The sequence below is a fragment of the Octopus sinensis genome, linkage group LG6 (assembly GCF_006345805.1).
Source record: "Octopus sinensis linkage group LG6, ASM634580v1, whole genome shotgun sequence".
Lineage (NCBI taxonomy): Eukaryota > Metazoa > Mollusca > Cephalopoda > Octopoda > Octopodidae > Octopus > Octopus sinensis.
Window position 1 is genome coordinate 58,822,073 of NC_043002.1, and position 19,270 is coordinate 58,841,342.

Consider the following 19,270-nt stretch of genomic DNA (forward strand, 5'->3'; position numbering starts at 1 on the left):
TGGCAACAATCTACCCTTCGTACACTATATGTATGTATATAGATAGATAACTATATGATACGATATATATGTATGTACATACATACACATTTATGTACATACACACATGCAAACGTGCATACATACATATAAATACATTCAGGATGAGACATATAATTAATTTTAATGTGGTTAATGATTGATTTGAACAGCAGGCATGGGGAGTAGTAACTGGAGTGTAAATCCAACATAAGAAAGGTAGGAGAATTACAGTGGGCAGGGTCTGGGGAGGAAGGATGTGTAAGTAATAGGGGGAGGTGGGGTTTCACTTGCCTCATAAAATTTTTGGAATTGTAAACACTAAAAACCAGAAATAATCATGACAGCACCAACAGACAAAAACTTAAAGGGTTTTCAGTAAGGCAAGGCAAGATGGCATGGTTAAATTTCAGTGACATTACGCTTGTAATGAAGGCTATTTAGTAAAACTATCCAAGTAGATTAGCTAGAAAGGAAGAAAAAAAGAAAGAAAGAAGGAAAGAAAAGAAGGAAGGAAGGAAGGAAGGAAGGAAGGAAGGAAGGAAGGAAGAAAGAAAGAAGGAAAGAAGAAGGAAAGAAAGAAAGGAAGGAAGGAAGGAAAGAAAGAAGGAATATGAAATAACTGTCATGGTTGTAATTGTTAGAATAAGCATAAATAATTGATGGCGAGGTGCCGAGGTAAGCAGTGAAGAATATTTGGCAATAATTTGGGAATTTGATACATGCCACAACAGTTCTGAGTTCGTGTGTGTGTGTGTGAATGGTGTAAATCTAGATGTGTGTGATGTGTGTAGTACATATGCACACACACACACACTAATAAAGTACTTTTGTTATTCAATAATTTTCTACTCACCAGTTTTAAAATGATGCCTTACACACACATGCATATGTGCATGTGTGTATGTATGTATGTTGTTCTCTTATATATATATATATATATATATATATATATAATATATATATATACATACACAGTAATTTGAGAAAAAACTAAGTAGATTGTCAACATAGTGATATAACGAACTTCTCTCTCTCTCTCTCTCTCACACACACACACACACACACACAATCATCATTACCATTTAATGTTCCTTTTCCATGTTGGCATAGGTTGTTCAGTTTAGCAGGAGTTGAAAAGCCAGAAGACTACATGAAGCTCCAACATCTGCTTCGACATGGTTTCTACAGTTGTATGTCTTGCCTAACACCAGCCATCGTATAGTAAGTATACTGGGTATTAAAAGCCACTGGGCTTATTAAAAATAACTAAAGTAACAGGAGTTGTATTAAGACCAAAGGGTAAAATTTATCACTACTTAAAAGAAACACTAGTGGCTGATTAGACTGTGATTTTATATATATTGCTAGCAGGACAATTACTATTTCCAGCAGCCAGGTATCTACCATTGACAAGGCCAAAGAAGGCCGAAATCATGTGATTTGATAATCTTAGCAGCAGAGATGACTGTGATTCTCTCTTGCTAGCAATGTCAACAAGAGTGCTCATATGCACCAGCAGACCATATGAGAGGTTCTCTCATGGCAGATATAACACAACATCCAATTTTAAGTGGGGATAAATTTTACTTTTTGGTGTTAATACTGCTTCTGTCACTTTAATTATATACATGCGTGTGTCTGTGTCTTCGAGTCAGTGTTTGTCTTTCGCTACCACTTGACAATAAGTGTTGGTGTGTTTATGTCCTCTTAACTTAGCAGTTCAGCAAAAGAGGCTGGTAGAATAAGTACCAGGCTTTAAAAAAAAAGTACTGGAATTGATTGATTCAACTAAAAATTTTTCAAGGCAGTGCCCCAACATGGCCACAGACTGAAACAAATACAAAATAAAAGAAACAACCAATGTAAATCTGCTCATTATGCCCCAGCATGGCTGCGGCCTTTGGGCTAAAACATTTTTAAGGATTTAAGGATTTAAACTAAAAGTTTGGGTGAGAAATCTTATCAGTTACCAGATTAATACCATTGTCTGGTTCTTGAGTGTCTTTGGCAGAATCCATTCTGTTGCAAGAATTCAGACAAGGTTTCCAGTCTAAAGACAACTTGATATAATGATACGGTGCTTGCTACAGCACCTCCTTGTGCCTTATAACATGGTTTGTTAAAGAGTAGAGGTTCGTTTATTTATTTGTACATTTTACGTCCATAAAGTGAACCAACAAACAAAGCATTGTTTTACAGATGGATGCTTTTCCTGTTGCTAACAATTAACTGTTTTTCGAATGAGGGATCATATTTCATATTTCATCAAAGGTGCAAAGCAAGCGGATGATTTCTTGACAGGAAAGATGACAACAACACTGCTCCTACTGAGTGGCTTCCATGGAGTGTAAAGGTGAATATAAACACACACACGCACATAGATGTATCACCTGGCTCACAGCCACTTCCCCCAGACCCACTCCCTCTTTCAGCTGTGGGATCCTTGTCTTGCAAGCTACTTGGTGACCCCACTGGTACCATGTAAAAAGCACCTGTACTGGTAACAACATAAAAAGCACCTGTACTGGCACCACGTAAAAAGCACATTACTGGTACCACATAAAAAGCACTTGTTCTGGTACCACATAAAAAGCACCTGTGCTGGTGCCACGTAAAAAGCACCTGTACTGGTGCCACATAAAAAGCACCTGTATTGGTGCCACATAAAAAAGCACCTGTGCTGGTGCCAAATAAAAAGCACCTGTACTGGTACCACATAAAAAGCACCTGTACTGGTACCACATAAAAAGCACCTGTACCGGTGCCATGTAAAAAGCAATGGTGCTGGGTAAAAAACACTTGTTGAAAGCTATGTTGAAAGCATCCAGTACACTCTTTAAAGTGATTGGCACAAGGAAGGGTATCCAGCCATAGAAACTGTGTCAAAGCAGACAAATGGAGCCTGATGTAGCTCCAGTTTGTCAGCAGCTGTTGAACCATCAAACTCATGCCAGCATGGAAAGCAGACATTAAATGATGATGATTAATAATATAATCTTAGGCTGGTAGACTTTATTTTTAATAACATTCAGCTCAATTGACTACACAAAGAACTCTTCTTTCATTTTTACTTTTCTATGGAAACTTTCGACAATAGCTATATACAGGGTGTGGTGAATAAATTGTTGTCTAAATTACACAAAAATGAAAATAATACTGACATCTCATTTTAACAGATATATTTACCAAAATTACATTAAAATATTTTGAAATACTAAGGAGTAAATTTATTCAATAAAAGCGCCAACATGTGTAAATTGACAATGATTGAAACAGTGGCAGCACAGTCATGAGCGATGAATTGACTTCTTTAAACCAAGCCATAGAAATATAATTCTTTTGATGCATTATTCTCAATGGATTTAAAAAATAATATAAGACCTATTCTTTTTCCAAAGACAAAACAAATATAACAAATCTAACGCCCTTCCTCCCTCCCTCCCTCACACACATACTTTATGGTATAGTTTATGACTTAATTCTGTACAAGAATATATATATATACATTATTTACATTTGACGGATATTTGTCATTATCTTGTTTGTTGTTAGCATAACGTTTCAGTTGATATACCCTCCAGCCTTCATCAGGTGTCTTGGGGAAATTTTGAACCTGGCTTCTCATTCCTAAGATATTTTTTGATGTTGTTGTTATTATTATTATTATTATTACTATTATTATTATTATTATTATTCAGGTCACTGCCTGGAATCGAACTCGGAATCTTGGGGTTAATAGCCCATGCTCTTAACCACTATGCCATATGCCCATCAAATGTAAATAATGTACATAATTCCTCATCTCTTAAATATAGAACTGAAGAATATATATATTCAGCCTTGCTGTAAACCAGTTCTGGGAGGATAATGAACTCTGCTATTTTAAATCAATATGTAAGAGGACTTGACGAAGTACTGTCAGGTATTTAATCATTTGATCAAACAACTCTGATCACCTCTGCCCTTCCATATACATTCACATCTCCAACACCATCTATTTCTCTTTATCTTTCTCCCTATCTTTTTCCCACCTTCCTTGTCCTACTGGGGTAGCTGAGTATCTCCTCTATAATAAGACAGCTTTGTCTGTCTCTCTGTCATACACTAGCCTCTCACCTGTTCCATTCTTTCTCTCAACCAAGAGGTCTTTGTTTTGCAAGTTACTCAGTGACCCCACCAGTGCTAGTGCTGGTGCCATGTAAAAAGGGTCTGTGCTGATGCTATATAAAAAAGTACCCAGAACTATCTGTAAAGTCGTTGGCATTTTAGGAAGGGTAACTGGCTGTAGAAACCAAACCAAAACAGACAACTGGAGTATGCAGCAGCTCTCCAGCTTGCTAGCTCCAGTCAAAAATGTCCAACCCATGCCAGCATGGAAAAGAGATGTTAAATGAAGATGATGAGGATATAATGAAATAAAACAGAAAACTATTTTCATATGTCACTGTACCATGAAAGAGAAAGATAAAATTGGGATAAAGCCCTATAAATTTCCATGTTGGAGTTAAGGAAAGAGTGGTGAGGATTTGTTGGCTCAAAAGAATACAGGAGAAGAGTGGTGAGGTGGGTGTAAATAAGGAACAAACTGAGTCTGTTTTAATGTGTTTAAAGAAGGAACTATGATGAGATTAAGGTTGCAGATAGTGGGCCTCTAAAGGCTGAAGCTTGAGACGAGTGACAATATACTGTATTGTAATGTGTCTAACCCACAACAACAAAGAATGAACATTAAGACATTGGTGATGATGGTGGTGGTGATGTTGATGATGTTTGTGGCAGTAGGGGTGATAATGATGATGGTTGTGATGGTGGTAATAGTGGTGATGATGATGATGGTGGTTGTGATGAAGCTGATGATTGTGGTGGTGGTGGTGACGACAACAATGATGGTGGTGTTCACGACAATGATGATGGTGCAGATGATGATAGTGATAATAAAAATAGAAAAACACTAGATAAGACTCAGTCATGCATCCTTGAATCCACATTATATTAACTCTGTTATTCATTTATTCACCGTTACTATTATTAACTCTATACTTTGTTTTGTTATTTTATTTAACATTTTTCTCAAAAACTCGCTACATTTTCCACAAACTTTGCTTAACTTACTTGGTAAGCCTTCATTCAGAACAGTAACAGGACAGTTACTATTTTGAAGTTTTAACTGACAGAAATAGTTCAAAGCGAAATAAAATCTACAAAAAAGCAAACTAAAAGTCAGCTCTAAGTACTCACTGTTGTTTGAGATGTAATGATTTGTGCCTGGTTAGAGATTAAGCAGAAACAGAGTAAATAGTAGACTGATGGCTCTCAACTAAGGTCCGTAGGACCTTTGGGAGTTCACATAAGATTTTGTGGTTAAAATTTATGTGTGATAAACTGGTTGTACTTCCACAATAGAAAAAATATTTTAACAACCTTTTTTTATATATTTCCTAATAATAGTTGACTACAAGCAGTGGCGGACTGGGTCTAAAAACATTGGTAGCTAGGAGACTAAGGGGGCCCACCTGCAACTACAAGGGGGCCCGCCCACAACTACTAGGGTGCCCACCTGCTACTACAAAGGAGCCCACCTGCAACTACAAAGGGGGCCCATCCGCAACTACAAGGAGGCCCACACACAACTACAAGGGGGTGCTCACCCACAACAACAATGCTATCATTTACTTTTTTTTTGTTAAAAATATTCTTTACAACTGTCTACAAACACAGCCAGGCTGAAATAACCAATGCATTCTTCCAGGAGTGAATAAAAAAATTCTCAAACTTGAGGGGGTGGGCCCCTTAGATACTAACATGGGGCCCCACATATGGATTCTTATGATGCAGGAGCCCACTTAGCATTGGGCAAGCTGGCAACCTGGCCAGTCTGCCACTGATTACAATTACTGAGCAAAATAGGAATCATAGGGGTCCATAGGTAAAAAATGGTTGAGAACCACTGGTGGAGACTAATAATGATGCATGTATGTGTGCGTGCATGTATATGAATATATGAGATGGAGAGAGAGTGTCCCATAACCAGGGGGTCCTTAACCAATGGGTCATGGAACATTTGATCCCAAGTTGCACAGAAAGAATAAATTTGTAAATTTTATTTCTATTTTATTGATTACTGTAGTCTACAGGATTATTTTTTTTTTTTGCATTATATATATGTATTACATCATTATCATCGTTTAACGCCCGTTTTCCATGCTGGCATGGGTTGGACAGTTTGACTGGGGACTGGAGAGCCAGTGGCTGCACCAGGCTCCAATCTTGTCTGGCAATGTATCTCCAGTTGGGTGCCCTTCCTAATGCCAACCATCCTGAGAGCGTAATGGGAGCTTTTTATGTGCCACCAGCACAGGAGCCAGTCAGGCGACACTGGCATCAGCTACGTTCAGATGGTGCTTTTTATGTGCTACCGGCACAGGAGCCAGTCGGGTGGGGGGCTAACATCAACTACATTTAGATGGTGCTTTTTATGTACCACCGGCATGGGGAGCCAGTCAGGCAGCACTGACAATGACCCACACATGAATGGTGCTTATTGCATGCCACCAGCACGTGAGCATTACATGTGTAATAATTATTATTATGTACACCATTACATTTTCTTATGTCTGTGATCCCTGGATTCATGAGAAGATTTCTTCTATGAAATCTGTCCAGGGTGCACAAAAGGCTGGGGTCAGTTACCATAACCCATTAGGTTGTAAGATCACCACTTGAAGACCTTGTCTTCATATAATGTTTATAAAGGGAACACAGCTAGCCAGAGGTTATAACTTGTAGCAGTGATCTGAAACCAAACTACAAGCTAACCAGTCATGCATCACAACTGAACTACAATAGTTACCTGGGATCAATATAATCCTCTATTCCCTTTTCCTCTTTCCCCACATTTCCAGCCTTGTACCTTCATGAGAAAATTATACTGTGCTACTTCTTGGTGCCAGCTTACATTACTGATCTGTGCTACACCAATGTGCATGGACACAATGTAGGGATAGTGACAGCTTATGAACCACGACAGATTCAGTCGACTGTCTAACATCCTAGTAATTAAACTACCTATGGCTTACACACACACACACACGTGCTTTCACACAAAGCGCATGGATGGCCCAGTTTATGGGTTATTGGACAACCAGTCAAAGTTCAATAGGTTGTGTCCTTGTTACTAAAAACTCATTGCCAAGATAGTTCACTCTTATGTGAGCCTAAGAATTCATAGAAATGAAGCAATGAGAGAGAGAGAGAGCGGAGAGGAGCAGTGAGAGTGAGAAGAAGAAAAATTAGGATATAATGATAATGAGAGGAAGGTGAATTAGTGTTGAGTGTAAGGTAGGGAGGGGGTCATTCGAAGGTCAGTGAATTTGTTATAAGACTCTCAATCATAGTATTCAAATTCATGTCTGTACAAATGCATATACATGAATAGATGAAAGGAAAACCTAGGAAGCCAAATGTTCACACACATACACACACACCTGCCACTCCATATACAGCTACACACACACACACACACACACATACCAGCAGACATGTGCCTGCACACTCATATTCACTTGTGTGCAAACACTGTACACACACACAACAAACACACCCCTGCACAAACACATACACACAAACACTCCCCTGCACAGACACACACACACATACACACACATACAAACACACAGACAAATGTACAAGACTATACATTCTCTTGACACATAGTAGTAAATATAATCTGTCACGACTTTGCAGTATCATTTTCTATAGCCTTGGTCTGACCCATAATGAAATTGAGTAGATGGAAACTGTGTGGAAGCCTTTCATATGGATTGTACCAGTGATTTAAAGGTCCAACTTTGTCACACACCTTATCATGTCAGTTCTACCAGGCATATAGCGTAGTTTTTAAGAGCATGGGCTACTAATCCCAAGATTCCGAGTTCAATTCCAGGCAGTAACCCAAATAATAATGATAATAACATCAAAAAATACCTTAGGAATGAGAACCCAGGTTCGAAATTTCCCCAAGACACCTGATGAAGGCTGAAGGGTATATCAGCTGAATCGTTGTGTTAATAACAAACAAGATGAGGACAAATATCCATCAAATGTAAATAATGTATGTAATTCCTCATCTTTTAAATATAGAACTGTACACATTCAAGGTACACATATCTGTGGAATACTCAACAACTTCCAATGCTAATTCAAGGAACCTAATAATTCAGTTGATTGAACACTGGAACACTTGTGGTTGGAGATTCTAAGGTTTGAATTTTTATCTATGATATAAATATACACATATACAAATACAGGAATGACAAAAACATATCTATACACATAAAAGGTGTGTGTATGTATATGCTCAGATGTGTATATGCTCAAATGTGTGTATGCTCAGATGTTATATGCTCAGATGTGAATAGGCTCAGATGTGCATATGCTCAGATGTGTATATGCTCAAATTTGCATATGCTCAGATGTGAATATGCTCAAATGTGCATATGCTCAGATGTGCATATGCTCAAGTATGTAGATGCTCAGATGTGCATATGCTCAGGTGTGCATATGCTCAGATGTGCATATGTTCAGATGTGTATATGCACAGATGTGCATATGCATACAAATTTCCAATGTCTAAAACAGTGGTTCTCAACCATTTTTTATCAATGGACCCTATGATTACTTTTTTATTCCGGTGGAACTCCATCGCCATCTGATGTTTAACCCTTAAACATTTAAACCGGCCAAATCTCGTCTAAATATTCTTCCTGTTTTATGTTCAAACTTGACAGATCAGACCTCTCACATCCAGTGGTGTAGCTAGGGTAAACTGTGCCCGGTGCAAGCTTCAAAAATGACCCCCCACCCACCACCAATTACAAAATCCACAATATTTTATAGTACTTATTTGTTACAAGTAATTAATATTTTAAAGCAATATTTTAGCAACAAATACTTTGCCAGAGTTAATTTACCTGCTGGTTTGGTACAGCCTTTAATTCAAAATCTATTTTTTTAATGTTTACTTTTACGAAACCACCTTATTTTAACCATTTAATGCACCAGCTTCCCCGATTGAAACATTAAAAAACCTAATGTGTGAAATGAGATATAATAAAAAATATACAATTGTTTAATGTCTCATCTTTCTTGCTTTTGGTGAGGCACCTTCCCTTCAATCAGTACCTGGGGCACGTGCCCCCCCCCTTTACACTACTGCTCACACTTAACCTACAATGTCTAAACATAAACAGTCACATCATTGAACTGAGAAAGCTAAAAGATAATTCATGGCTAATTAAGCCCACAACATCAGTTGACGTAAATTTACATGTGCTGTGTACTCGCTTTGAATCAGATGACAAAAATATATGCAGCCCTATCTGCTGCAGTTTTCTGCCTGTTTGTCTACCAGTTGAAATAAATATTCGCTATCACTCTTGGAATTGATAACAGAGGCTACCATGCAACGAATCTGACAGGTTTGTTAGACTCTTCATGTAAAAATTTCCAACTCAGTCTAAGACTTCCTCACCATAATAGCATAAAAGCAGCAGTTTTGGCAGTTACACTACCATTTCCTATCAAATTCATAAACCTTCTGCAAATTCTTCTGGTCCTTCACGAAATTTAGTCACATCCAGCCATGACAGTTTCGTTGAATTTATGGTCTTCACAGTGATTACAGTTTACATAAATAAACAGTGCATGCTTTAAAGCATTGACATAAAAATATGCCAAACTGTTGTTGTGTGCTAATTGCTGATCTCAGCTGAGATGATTACCGTTAGTGCAACGTAGTTGCCTGATAAAAACCGTTGCCATGGGATTAAAAATAGTGTGAATACATAAGTATTACATTTGACAGAACAATAAATTAGTTTTCTAGATACTGCTTTAAAAATTCCCATCTTGTTCACACATTCACTTGTGTAGGTTGAACAATGTAAAATGTTAGGGAAAAAAACACAGCTATTTCTTGCAATAAATTCATTGACAGCAAAACTTTCTCATGGACCCTTGGAATAATACTGTGGACCCAATTTACTATTTTGCTCGTGTGTACCCCAAAAAATTCAATGTGGACCTCCAGGGAGCCAAACAGACATTAGTTGAGAACAACTAGTCTAAAGGTAGAAAAACATCTCTCCTCTGATGAAGGCCTCAGGGAGAAATGCAGGAAATTCTTCTAATGGCATAATACAAACTTAAAAAGTAAAAACCTAACTTGAAACTCTATGGAAGGTTATTGCAGATGTATGTAAAATTAGATAAATTGATGGTTGTCTTAAACATATACTCTTCAGAGATGGTGAATTACATCAAGTGGAAAATCTTGAAGTGCAAAACTCGTTTTAATAGTATATATATAAGGGTGGTGAAGGTGACCCCCACCCTTGGTCATGAATGACCATGGGATTGAACCTAGAAAGTTACCCTCTGAGGCACAAGTCTGGGCAAGGTTGTTTCTGGAAGACCAGCAGTAACCCATGCATATCAGCCTCCCCTCTCCATGCCACTGATGTTATCCAAGGGAAAGGCAAAGGGGGATGATACAGCTTGGCACCAGTGATGTTGCAACTCATTTCTACAGCTGAGTGAACTGGAGCAATGTGAAATACATTGTCTTGCTCAAGAACACAACATGCAGCCCGGTCCAGGAAACAAACTCACAACCTCACGATTGTAAGCTTAATGCTCTAACCACCAAACCATGCTCCTTCACTTTATATATATATATATACAATGGGCTTCTATACATTCTCTACCAAATTCACTCATGGGGCATTGGTTGGTATCTTTTCTTTGCTTACTTACTTCAGTCATTAGACTGTGGCCAGGTTGGGGCACTACCATAAAAAAATTTAATCAAACAAATCAATCCCCAGCACTTATTTTCTTTTTGAAGCCGGGTCCTTATTTAATCAGTCTTTTTTGCCACACCACTAAGTTGCAGAGATGTAAACACACCTACACTGTTGTCAAGCAGTGGTGACAGACAAACACAGATACACACAAAATACACACACACACACACACACACATATATATATATATATATATATATATTTATATTCAAAGAAATTAATTATAGAAGGAACACATCTAGGCAATCAATACAAATTCCAAAACATAATTTAAAGTACACAACGAAATAAATCAGGGAACCATCCTAATGAGGGGGGCATTATGTTTTTGTATGATTGGCATCCGTTAGTCTCAAAAGACTATGGATCTGCGCCTTGGATTGGATTGGATTGGTGTTGCAGCATCTCTTGTGACTGACAAGGCCAATGTGTGAGTGACAGTCACAGCTGCAATGGTCGCAAATGTGGTTGGCCGGCTGGTCGTTTGTTGGTGGTTTGGTCTTCCTGTGTCTCCATCCCTCAGGATGGTACTCAGCATCTATCTCCAGCAGGAATGGTCTTTTGCCATGTTCTCCCAGGTTTTGGTAGTCATACTCATGGCTTCCATGCCACATCTGCACACATACTTGAAACAGAGATGTGGTCGTCTGCAAGCACATCTGCTGGAAGTTAGCTCCCAATACAGTATATCTCTCAGTAACTTCCCATCAGGCATCCGGTGCATGTGCCCCAGCCAGCGGAGATGGTGTTGCTGATGTCCACTTGACCCCAAGAATACTCTGAAGGTTGTGCAGATGGAAGGTATTCAGGCAGTGCTCTTGTCTGGCGGAAAGGCACCAGGTCTCACCGCTGTGTAGCAAGGTACTGAGAACACATACTTTATAGACTGTGAATTTGGTGGATCTAGTCAGCTTGCCATTTAACCACATTTTTTTAGCTAGTCTGGCGACGGTCGAAGCTGCTAAACCAATTCTCTTGTTCAGCTCTTGGTCAAGTGTGAGGCCATTTGTAATTGTTGAGCCAAGGTTGAGTGGTTGTCGATGGTAATGATGGAGGGATTCTGTTGGATGATTGTTAAGCTGAAGGCACAGCACACCCAGTTGGGATTGTCCATCATTGTTTGCAGTTTCAGTTCTGAATGAGCTACAAGAGCTGCATCATCGGCAAACAGTATCTCTCATACATAAATCCTGTGGATTTTGGTCTTAACATTGAGCTTGTCAGATTGAATAGTTTACTGTCTGAGCCTGTGTGGAGGCAAACACCGTCATTTTGCATACCAAATGCATACTTCAGCATAACAGCAAAGTAGATGTTGAACCGGATAGGAGCAAGCACGCATTCCTGTTTTACCCCAGGTTGAACGTCAAAGGGTTTTGAGGTGTTTCCGTTGAATTGTACTGTGGCCTTCATGTACAAATGGAAAGACTCAAGGATGCGGGGCAGTTGAGGAGAATACCCAATCTTCCCAACAACTTGGAACAACCCATTCCTATTCACCATGTCGATTGCCTTCATCAAGTCAATTAATGCAATGTAGAGAGGTTGGTTCTGTTCCCTACATTTCTCTTGTAACTGGTTCCCAAGGTTGTCAAGCCAAGGTGTGGGGTGGAGATAAGCTCCCACTACCTAAAAAAATTCCCTTATGGCATGCGTCTCAAAGAGCCTCTGACAGCCAAGTCCAACTCCTGGCTTTCTCATGTGGCCTATTATGTGGAACTGTTACTACTGACAGGAGAAGTGGCAAGGGCGAGTTACTGGCACCCCAAAATCAGTGCTTCGGGTAGATGGGACCCATTAGTCCCAGAAGGCAACCCATCTAAGGCTTGGGGAGAAAACCCTGAGGAGAAATCCAGAGCTGGAGTCCTGAAGGTAGTTTGAAGTTGTACTCAACCTTATTCTGATACTCCTGTGACACACCGATCCCAAGCTGTACTGGCCTCTGCCTTTCCCTTGGATGTTTTCGTATATGGAATACTTAAAACGCCATTTATACATTTAATGTACCCCTGAAACGGCCATAGATGATATCCTTTAACCCCGAGTTTGTATATTTATCTAATGTAATAATATTTATCAAATCTATTTACCTCTGAATTCTTAAATTTTCAACTCTCATCCGATAACTCATATAAACATCAAATACTTAACTGATTTGAACGATTCCTTTTGGAATCCTTTACCTTGGATTTTTGTCTCTTTATTTGTCACTACTCCATTCAGTATGTGAACCCAACGTACATGATGCATAGGTTTCACATATGACTTTTAAAACATGTAATTCTACTCATTTATTTATATAAATTTATATCTATCTTTATATCATTGTGTGCTTTAAATTATGCTTTGGAAATTGTATTGATTGCCTGGATGTTCCTTCTATAATTTCTCTTACCCTTTGATTTAGCTCACAATGAGCATTTCTTAATACAGCCCTTATATTGTGAATTATATTTAAGAACATACTTTATAAGAAAATGTAATTGTATATACATATTCATACACACACCATACAGTTGGCTATGGGAAGCAAACTTCGAAGCATACAGCCAAACAACTTGAACAAGATGCTGGCAGTGGGACTGAACCCAGAACCACTTGGTTGCAAAGTGATCGCCTTAACCACACAGCCATGCCTGCACTATTATAAATATAATTTTGTAAAATGAAGCTATTTTCTGCAGCATAGCACATCACTTGCAGTGTCAATGGTTGTCTCAAGCTACACACACACACACATTGTATGTATTTCACTTACATTGGACATTTTTCTGTCTCGGCCATCATGCCGTACTGCAATCCACTGATCAGAAATCATGGTGACACGTGACCAGGTCACTTGGTCGGCTGGTATTCCAAAGTTTCTAAGCTGTAAAAGAAAGAAAAAAAAACCCAAATAAAATATATTTGAAAAAATGATTAAAAAATAAATAAATAAAATATCTGAAAGTAATTAAGTACTTAAAGAGATTACTGATGATGTTATATCAGTAAACTAGATAATGTTCAGAATCCATGCAATTACACTGGAGTGATAAAAGTAACAAGTTATGAACCAGTGTGATAGCTTCAGTGTTGACACTTAACTGGTCAGAAATAGCAACCAAATCTCCCTCAAATATCAACCTTCCGTCTTAAGAAAACACTTTGGATTCCTAAGGTCTTCCACAAAACCTAACCCTAACCCTTCCTCCCTCTCTGTTGAGAGGGTTTTGTCATGCAAGGTACAGGGTGATCCTGTTGGTGCTGGTGCCACGTAAAAAGCACGAGGGCTGGTGCTACATGAAAAGCACTGATGAATGGGCCACATGAAAAACACTGGTGAATGGGCCACATGGTCACATAAAGAGCACTGTGGTAGGTGCCATGTAAAAAAGAACTGGTGATGATGCCATGTAAAAAGAATTGGTGATGGTGCCACATAAAAAGCACTGGTGATGAGGCTACATGAAAAGCACTGGTGATGGTGCCATGTAAAAAGAAATGGTGATGGTACCACATAAAAAGTTTCCAATATATTCTGTAAAGTGGTTGGCATTAGCAAGGGCAATCAACTGTAAAAATTTGATGATGATGATGATGATGGAAAAAAAGACAGGATGATCACAGCTGGAACACCTTCAATCACAGATTACTCATTTATGGCCAACCTAGCACTAAACAACAGCAACACCCATCAAGTTGGTGAGTTTAACTGATAATAATTTAATAGACTATATGTTCTTTTAATGGATTCAGTTGATGGATAGCAGCCATGCTGGAGCACCACCTTAATTTATTTTCTTTGTCGTTTTATGACTTTGAATTTGCAGCATGCTGATCTTCTCTGAGTGTATCCTTGAATGGTTAGCAGGTCTGGATGTATTGTTAGGAATTTATTTTAAAATGTATCAGTCCTTTTTTTATATTTCTGATTTTTTCAGAAAGGCAGTTGAACAAGTGAGGATCTCTAAATATCAGACTGGTACAATAGCGTACTTTTGCTCATGATTTTGAAGATGGTATATGCAGAAGGTGACAATATCTACCAGTTGGTACATTAAAATTCTCTCTAATGCTGAAGTTTGGAACATGCCCCTCCAAGGTTTTCCATATTTAATTGATAATATCTCTCTTCAGCATTCAAGAGAATAGAGACACAGAGCTTTCAGAGTCAAAATTAAATTTAATATAACTCAGCCAAAGTAAAGAAAAAAGAAAAGTGGGGGGGGGGTTAATGTTCATCACCTTTCCTTTTAAATTCTGCTTTGAATCCTTTGATTTCATTACCATTGTTTTAATGTTTATTTTGCAGGCTGTCATAGGTTAAATAGGTCTGTTGGTATGCTGCTGTGACATATCATTGACTGTCTTAATTCATTGTCATCTTTTCTATGAGGTCTAAATTTCAAAACCAATAGACCAACAATCTCCCCAGATTCAGAGCTCTGCTGTCACTAAACCACTTTGATTCTCTGTCATAAGGTCTAATGTTTTCACATCAACCATCCAACAATCTCACTACAGATCTTTACTAACACAGAGTATTGTTTTCCTTCCATCATTTATTCACACCACATTGTTGTCTAGGGTGTATCCAGCCACTGTCACAGCTCACTCATGCACTGCCTCTTTTTATTTTTTTATGCAAGATAAACAGAATAAAAAAGTAAAAATTAAAAAAATATAAATGCAATCATTGTTAATCTGACTGAAATAAGTCGCTGACAGACCAGACATCAGATGTGAGCATAATAAATGTGAAAATAGCTCTTTCCCAGACTACATAAAGTTCCACCCCGACAGGAGTAGATTTTTCACCTTCAAGAACATGTGCTATGAGGAAATAATGCTTTATTTCTATTGTTATTTTCCTTTTGATCTATTATTGCTGAAATTGTTGTTGTTATTGTTGATGATGTAAAAAAGAAATATATACATAAAGATAACAAGCAAATTACCATTTCTAAATTTGTTGGTATTATTCCAGTTTCCTTAGCAACCAAACCAAAACTGTTTTTAGAAAGATTTAGGTAAAATATAACTTTGGTTTGTGTAGATATGTGTGTGTACAGATATGTGTGTGTGTGCACGCGCATGCGTGCATGCATGTGTGTGTTTGTGTGTGTGTGTATTATGCAATGCTATTAGTTCTGCACAACTAGTCTGACAACACATTAACTCACTGGAAGTTTATCCATAAACATCATGTGCTTTTTATGAATGAGATTGTTGGTATAAGATAAACCTTTATGACTCTCATCTGTTCAAGTTTTACAGCAGCCAAAACACCTAAACTCATGGCTACAGGATAAAAAAAAGAAAAAAGGAAAAGAAAATCTCTTAAAATAGCTTAGTTTTCCAAATCTGCTTATCTTTCCTTGAACTTCATGTCCACCTTATACTCAACAAATTTTAACAGCCAGTTTATATATATATATATATATATATTCCATTTATTCATTTACGTGTTGCAGTCATTAGACTGTGCTCATGCTGGTGTACCACCTTGAAGACGAATTGACCCCGGGACTTATTTTTTTCAAGTCTGGTACTTATTTTATTTCCCTCTTTTGCCAAACTGCTAAGTTACGGGACTTAAACACACCAACACTGGTTGTCAAGCGACAATGAGAGACAACCACACACATAGATAGATAAACAGACAGACAGACAGACAGACAGACAGATAGATAAATGGATAAATAGATAATTAGATAGACAGACAGTCAGTTAGACAGACAGACGGATGTGATGAGCTTCTTTCAGTTCCTGTTTACCAAATCCACTCACAAGGTTTTGGCTGGCCTCAGGCTATAGTAGAAAACACTTGCCCAAGGTGCCATGCAGTGATGCTGAGCCCAGAACCATGGGGTCAAGAGACAAACTTACCACACAGCCATGCTTGTGATTATATATATATAATGCATGTATGTATGTATAATGTAGTGAAGACGTATGGCTCAGTGGTTAGAGTGTCGAGCTTACAATCATGAGGTTGTGAATTCAAATCCCAGGCTGCATGTTGTTTTCTTGAGCAAGACACTTTATTTCACGTTGCTCTAGTTCACTCAGTTGTAGAAATGAGTTGCGAGGTCACAGGTGCCAAGCTGTATCGGCCTTTGCCTTTCCCTTGGATAAAACTGGTGGCATGGAGAGGGGAGGCTGATATGCATGAGCGACTGCTGGCCTTCCACAAACAAACTTGCCCAAACTTGTACCTGGGAGGTGCAATCCCTAGGTCAGTCATGACTGAAGTGGGGTCTCAGTAATGTATAATGTAGTAGGATCAATCAAATGATTGTGGTAAAATACAGCTGGTTTCTCTTTAGCTTGAACGTGACTTATAAAAAATACACCTAACTCAATGACTGATCCTTAGAATCCATTTATCAATGCATCAAATACCATTCATCCTATATCAAGATTAGACAGACATTTCTGATAAGAAGACAGATGCTATACAACTCCATTCAAAAGCAACAAACATTGTTTATAATATGATGGAAGTGATGGATGAGGTATTTTGATGCAACTGATGTCTTGTAGCTGTCTAGTGTACTTTTTCCTGATACATATGACTGTTTAATTGAAAATAGTTCACCATAATGAAGAATGTATTCTCCATTACGGTGGACTATTTTCAAGTTAACAGTTGTATCTACCTGATGTAAGTCACACTGACAGATTCAAGACATGCTTCAGAAACTGCTGTGGTACTCAACTACCTCTTCATTCCATTTTATTTACAGATATGTGTGTGTATATATATAACATGCTGGTATTCAATATATCATAGCAGCAAGATTTGACTGAAGAAATCCAGTAGACTGAAATCAAACATTAAAATGTTTGATTTGTTATGAGATTTTTAGAATAATAATTATCAGATATTTAATTAATTTCTATGTGGTTATTATAGATAATATCTTTTCACTGTTGATGGAATAACTACAAAGCGGTTTGTCTCTAAATTATATATATATATATATATATATATATATATATATATTGTGAATTTTGATTTAGTGTGCTAAATTGAAATTTTTTTTCCCTGATAGCTTGGAATTATTACATTCCCTAACTATTAATAATATTAATATATATATATATATATATATATATATTAGGTCATCCCATAAATAATGCAGTTGTTTTCAATTGCATGAACTAAAAGTTGGAGGGGGATGGGATAAACAACTTGCATCGACTTACAGGTATTACAGGTATTAACTTTACCTTGTACTTATTCTTAGTGCAAGTTTTGAAGAGTGCAGTTCGATTTTAACGGTTATTTTTTCAAAGCTATAATGAAAGTGACAAAGGAGCATATTCAGCATATTTTGCTTTATGAGTTCAATAAAGACAACAACGCAACGGAAAGTGCAAGGAATATTAATGCAATATATAGGGATTGGAAAATAAGCATAAGCCAGTGTCAATGATGGTTCCAGAAATTCTGAATCAGAAACTACTGCCTGGAAGACTGAAAGATCTGTAGAGCTTGACAAGGACATCTTGCAAAATCTACTGGAACAAAATCCCATCGTAACTGTTGAGGAACTAGAAGAGAAGCTTGAATTTGGTCATTCAACCATTCATCGACACCTGCGTTCCATCAGAAAAGTCAGCAAATTGGGTCAATGTGTTCCCCACAAACTTTCCAAGTCTAATCGAGTGCAAAGAGTGAATGTGTGCTCTCTTTTACTGTCACGTCTCACGAATGAACCTTTTTTGGACTGAAAAGTGACTGGTGATGAGAAATGGGTTCTCTATAAAAATGTCAAGCGCCAGAGACAGTGAGCAGGGTAAGGAGAAACACTGGCACCCCAGGCTAAAAGTCTTCACCCACATAAGGTCTTATCTGTTTGGTGGGATAAGAAAGGTTTAGACCACTATGATCTTTTAAACCTAAACCAAACAATAACAAAGGAGATCTACTGCAAACAGCTTGAGTGGCTTAAGTCAGCGCTGGAAGAAAAATGACCATCTTTGATTTCAAGACGAAAAGTGCCCTTCCATCAGGATAATGCTCGGTCACATACAGCAAGGATGAGATTCCAAAGGCTGGAGAAGTTTGAATGGGAAACAATGCCCCACCTACCATATTCATTGGATATTGCCCCATCTGATTATCTGCAGTCTTCAAAATCATTTGGACGGAAAAAATATGAATTCTGTAGATAAGGTCAGAATAGTGTTGAAGGAGCATTTTTCATCACAGACAAGTAAATTTTGGAAGAGGAGCCTTGCAAGTTTACCAGATAGATGGAAGAGCATTGTAAAACACGAAGGAGAGTATATCTTGGATTAAAAAAGAACTTTGTTTATCTTAATTCTGAAAAATAAAAGAAGTATAAAAAAAACAGCATTATTTATGGGATGATCCAAAAATATATCATGGCAGC

The 19,270-nt window shown here is 37.9% G+C and overlaps 1 protein-coding gene across 1 annotated transcript in view; it reads right to left on the reverse strand.

The window, feature by feature from the left end:
* LOC115213444 (clathrin heavy chain-like) overlaps positions 1-19,270 on the reverse strand; it is a 179,621-nt gene that overhangs the window by 75,165 nt on the left and 85,186 nt on the right. Inside the window, exon 2 of the mRNA XM_029782420.2 lies at positions 13,642-13,752. Coding sequence (XP_029638280.1) covers positions 13,642-13,752 — 111 coding nt within the window. The remainder of the gene's footprint in view (positions 1-13,641; positions 13,753-19,270) is intronic.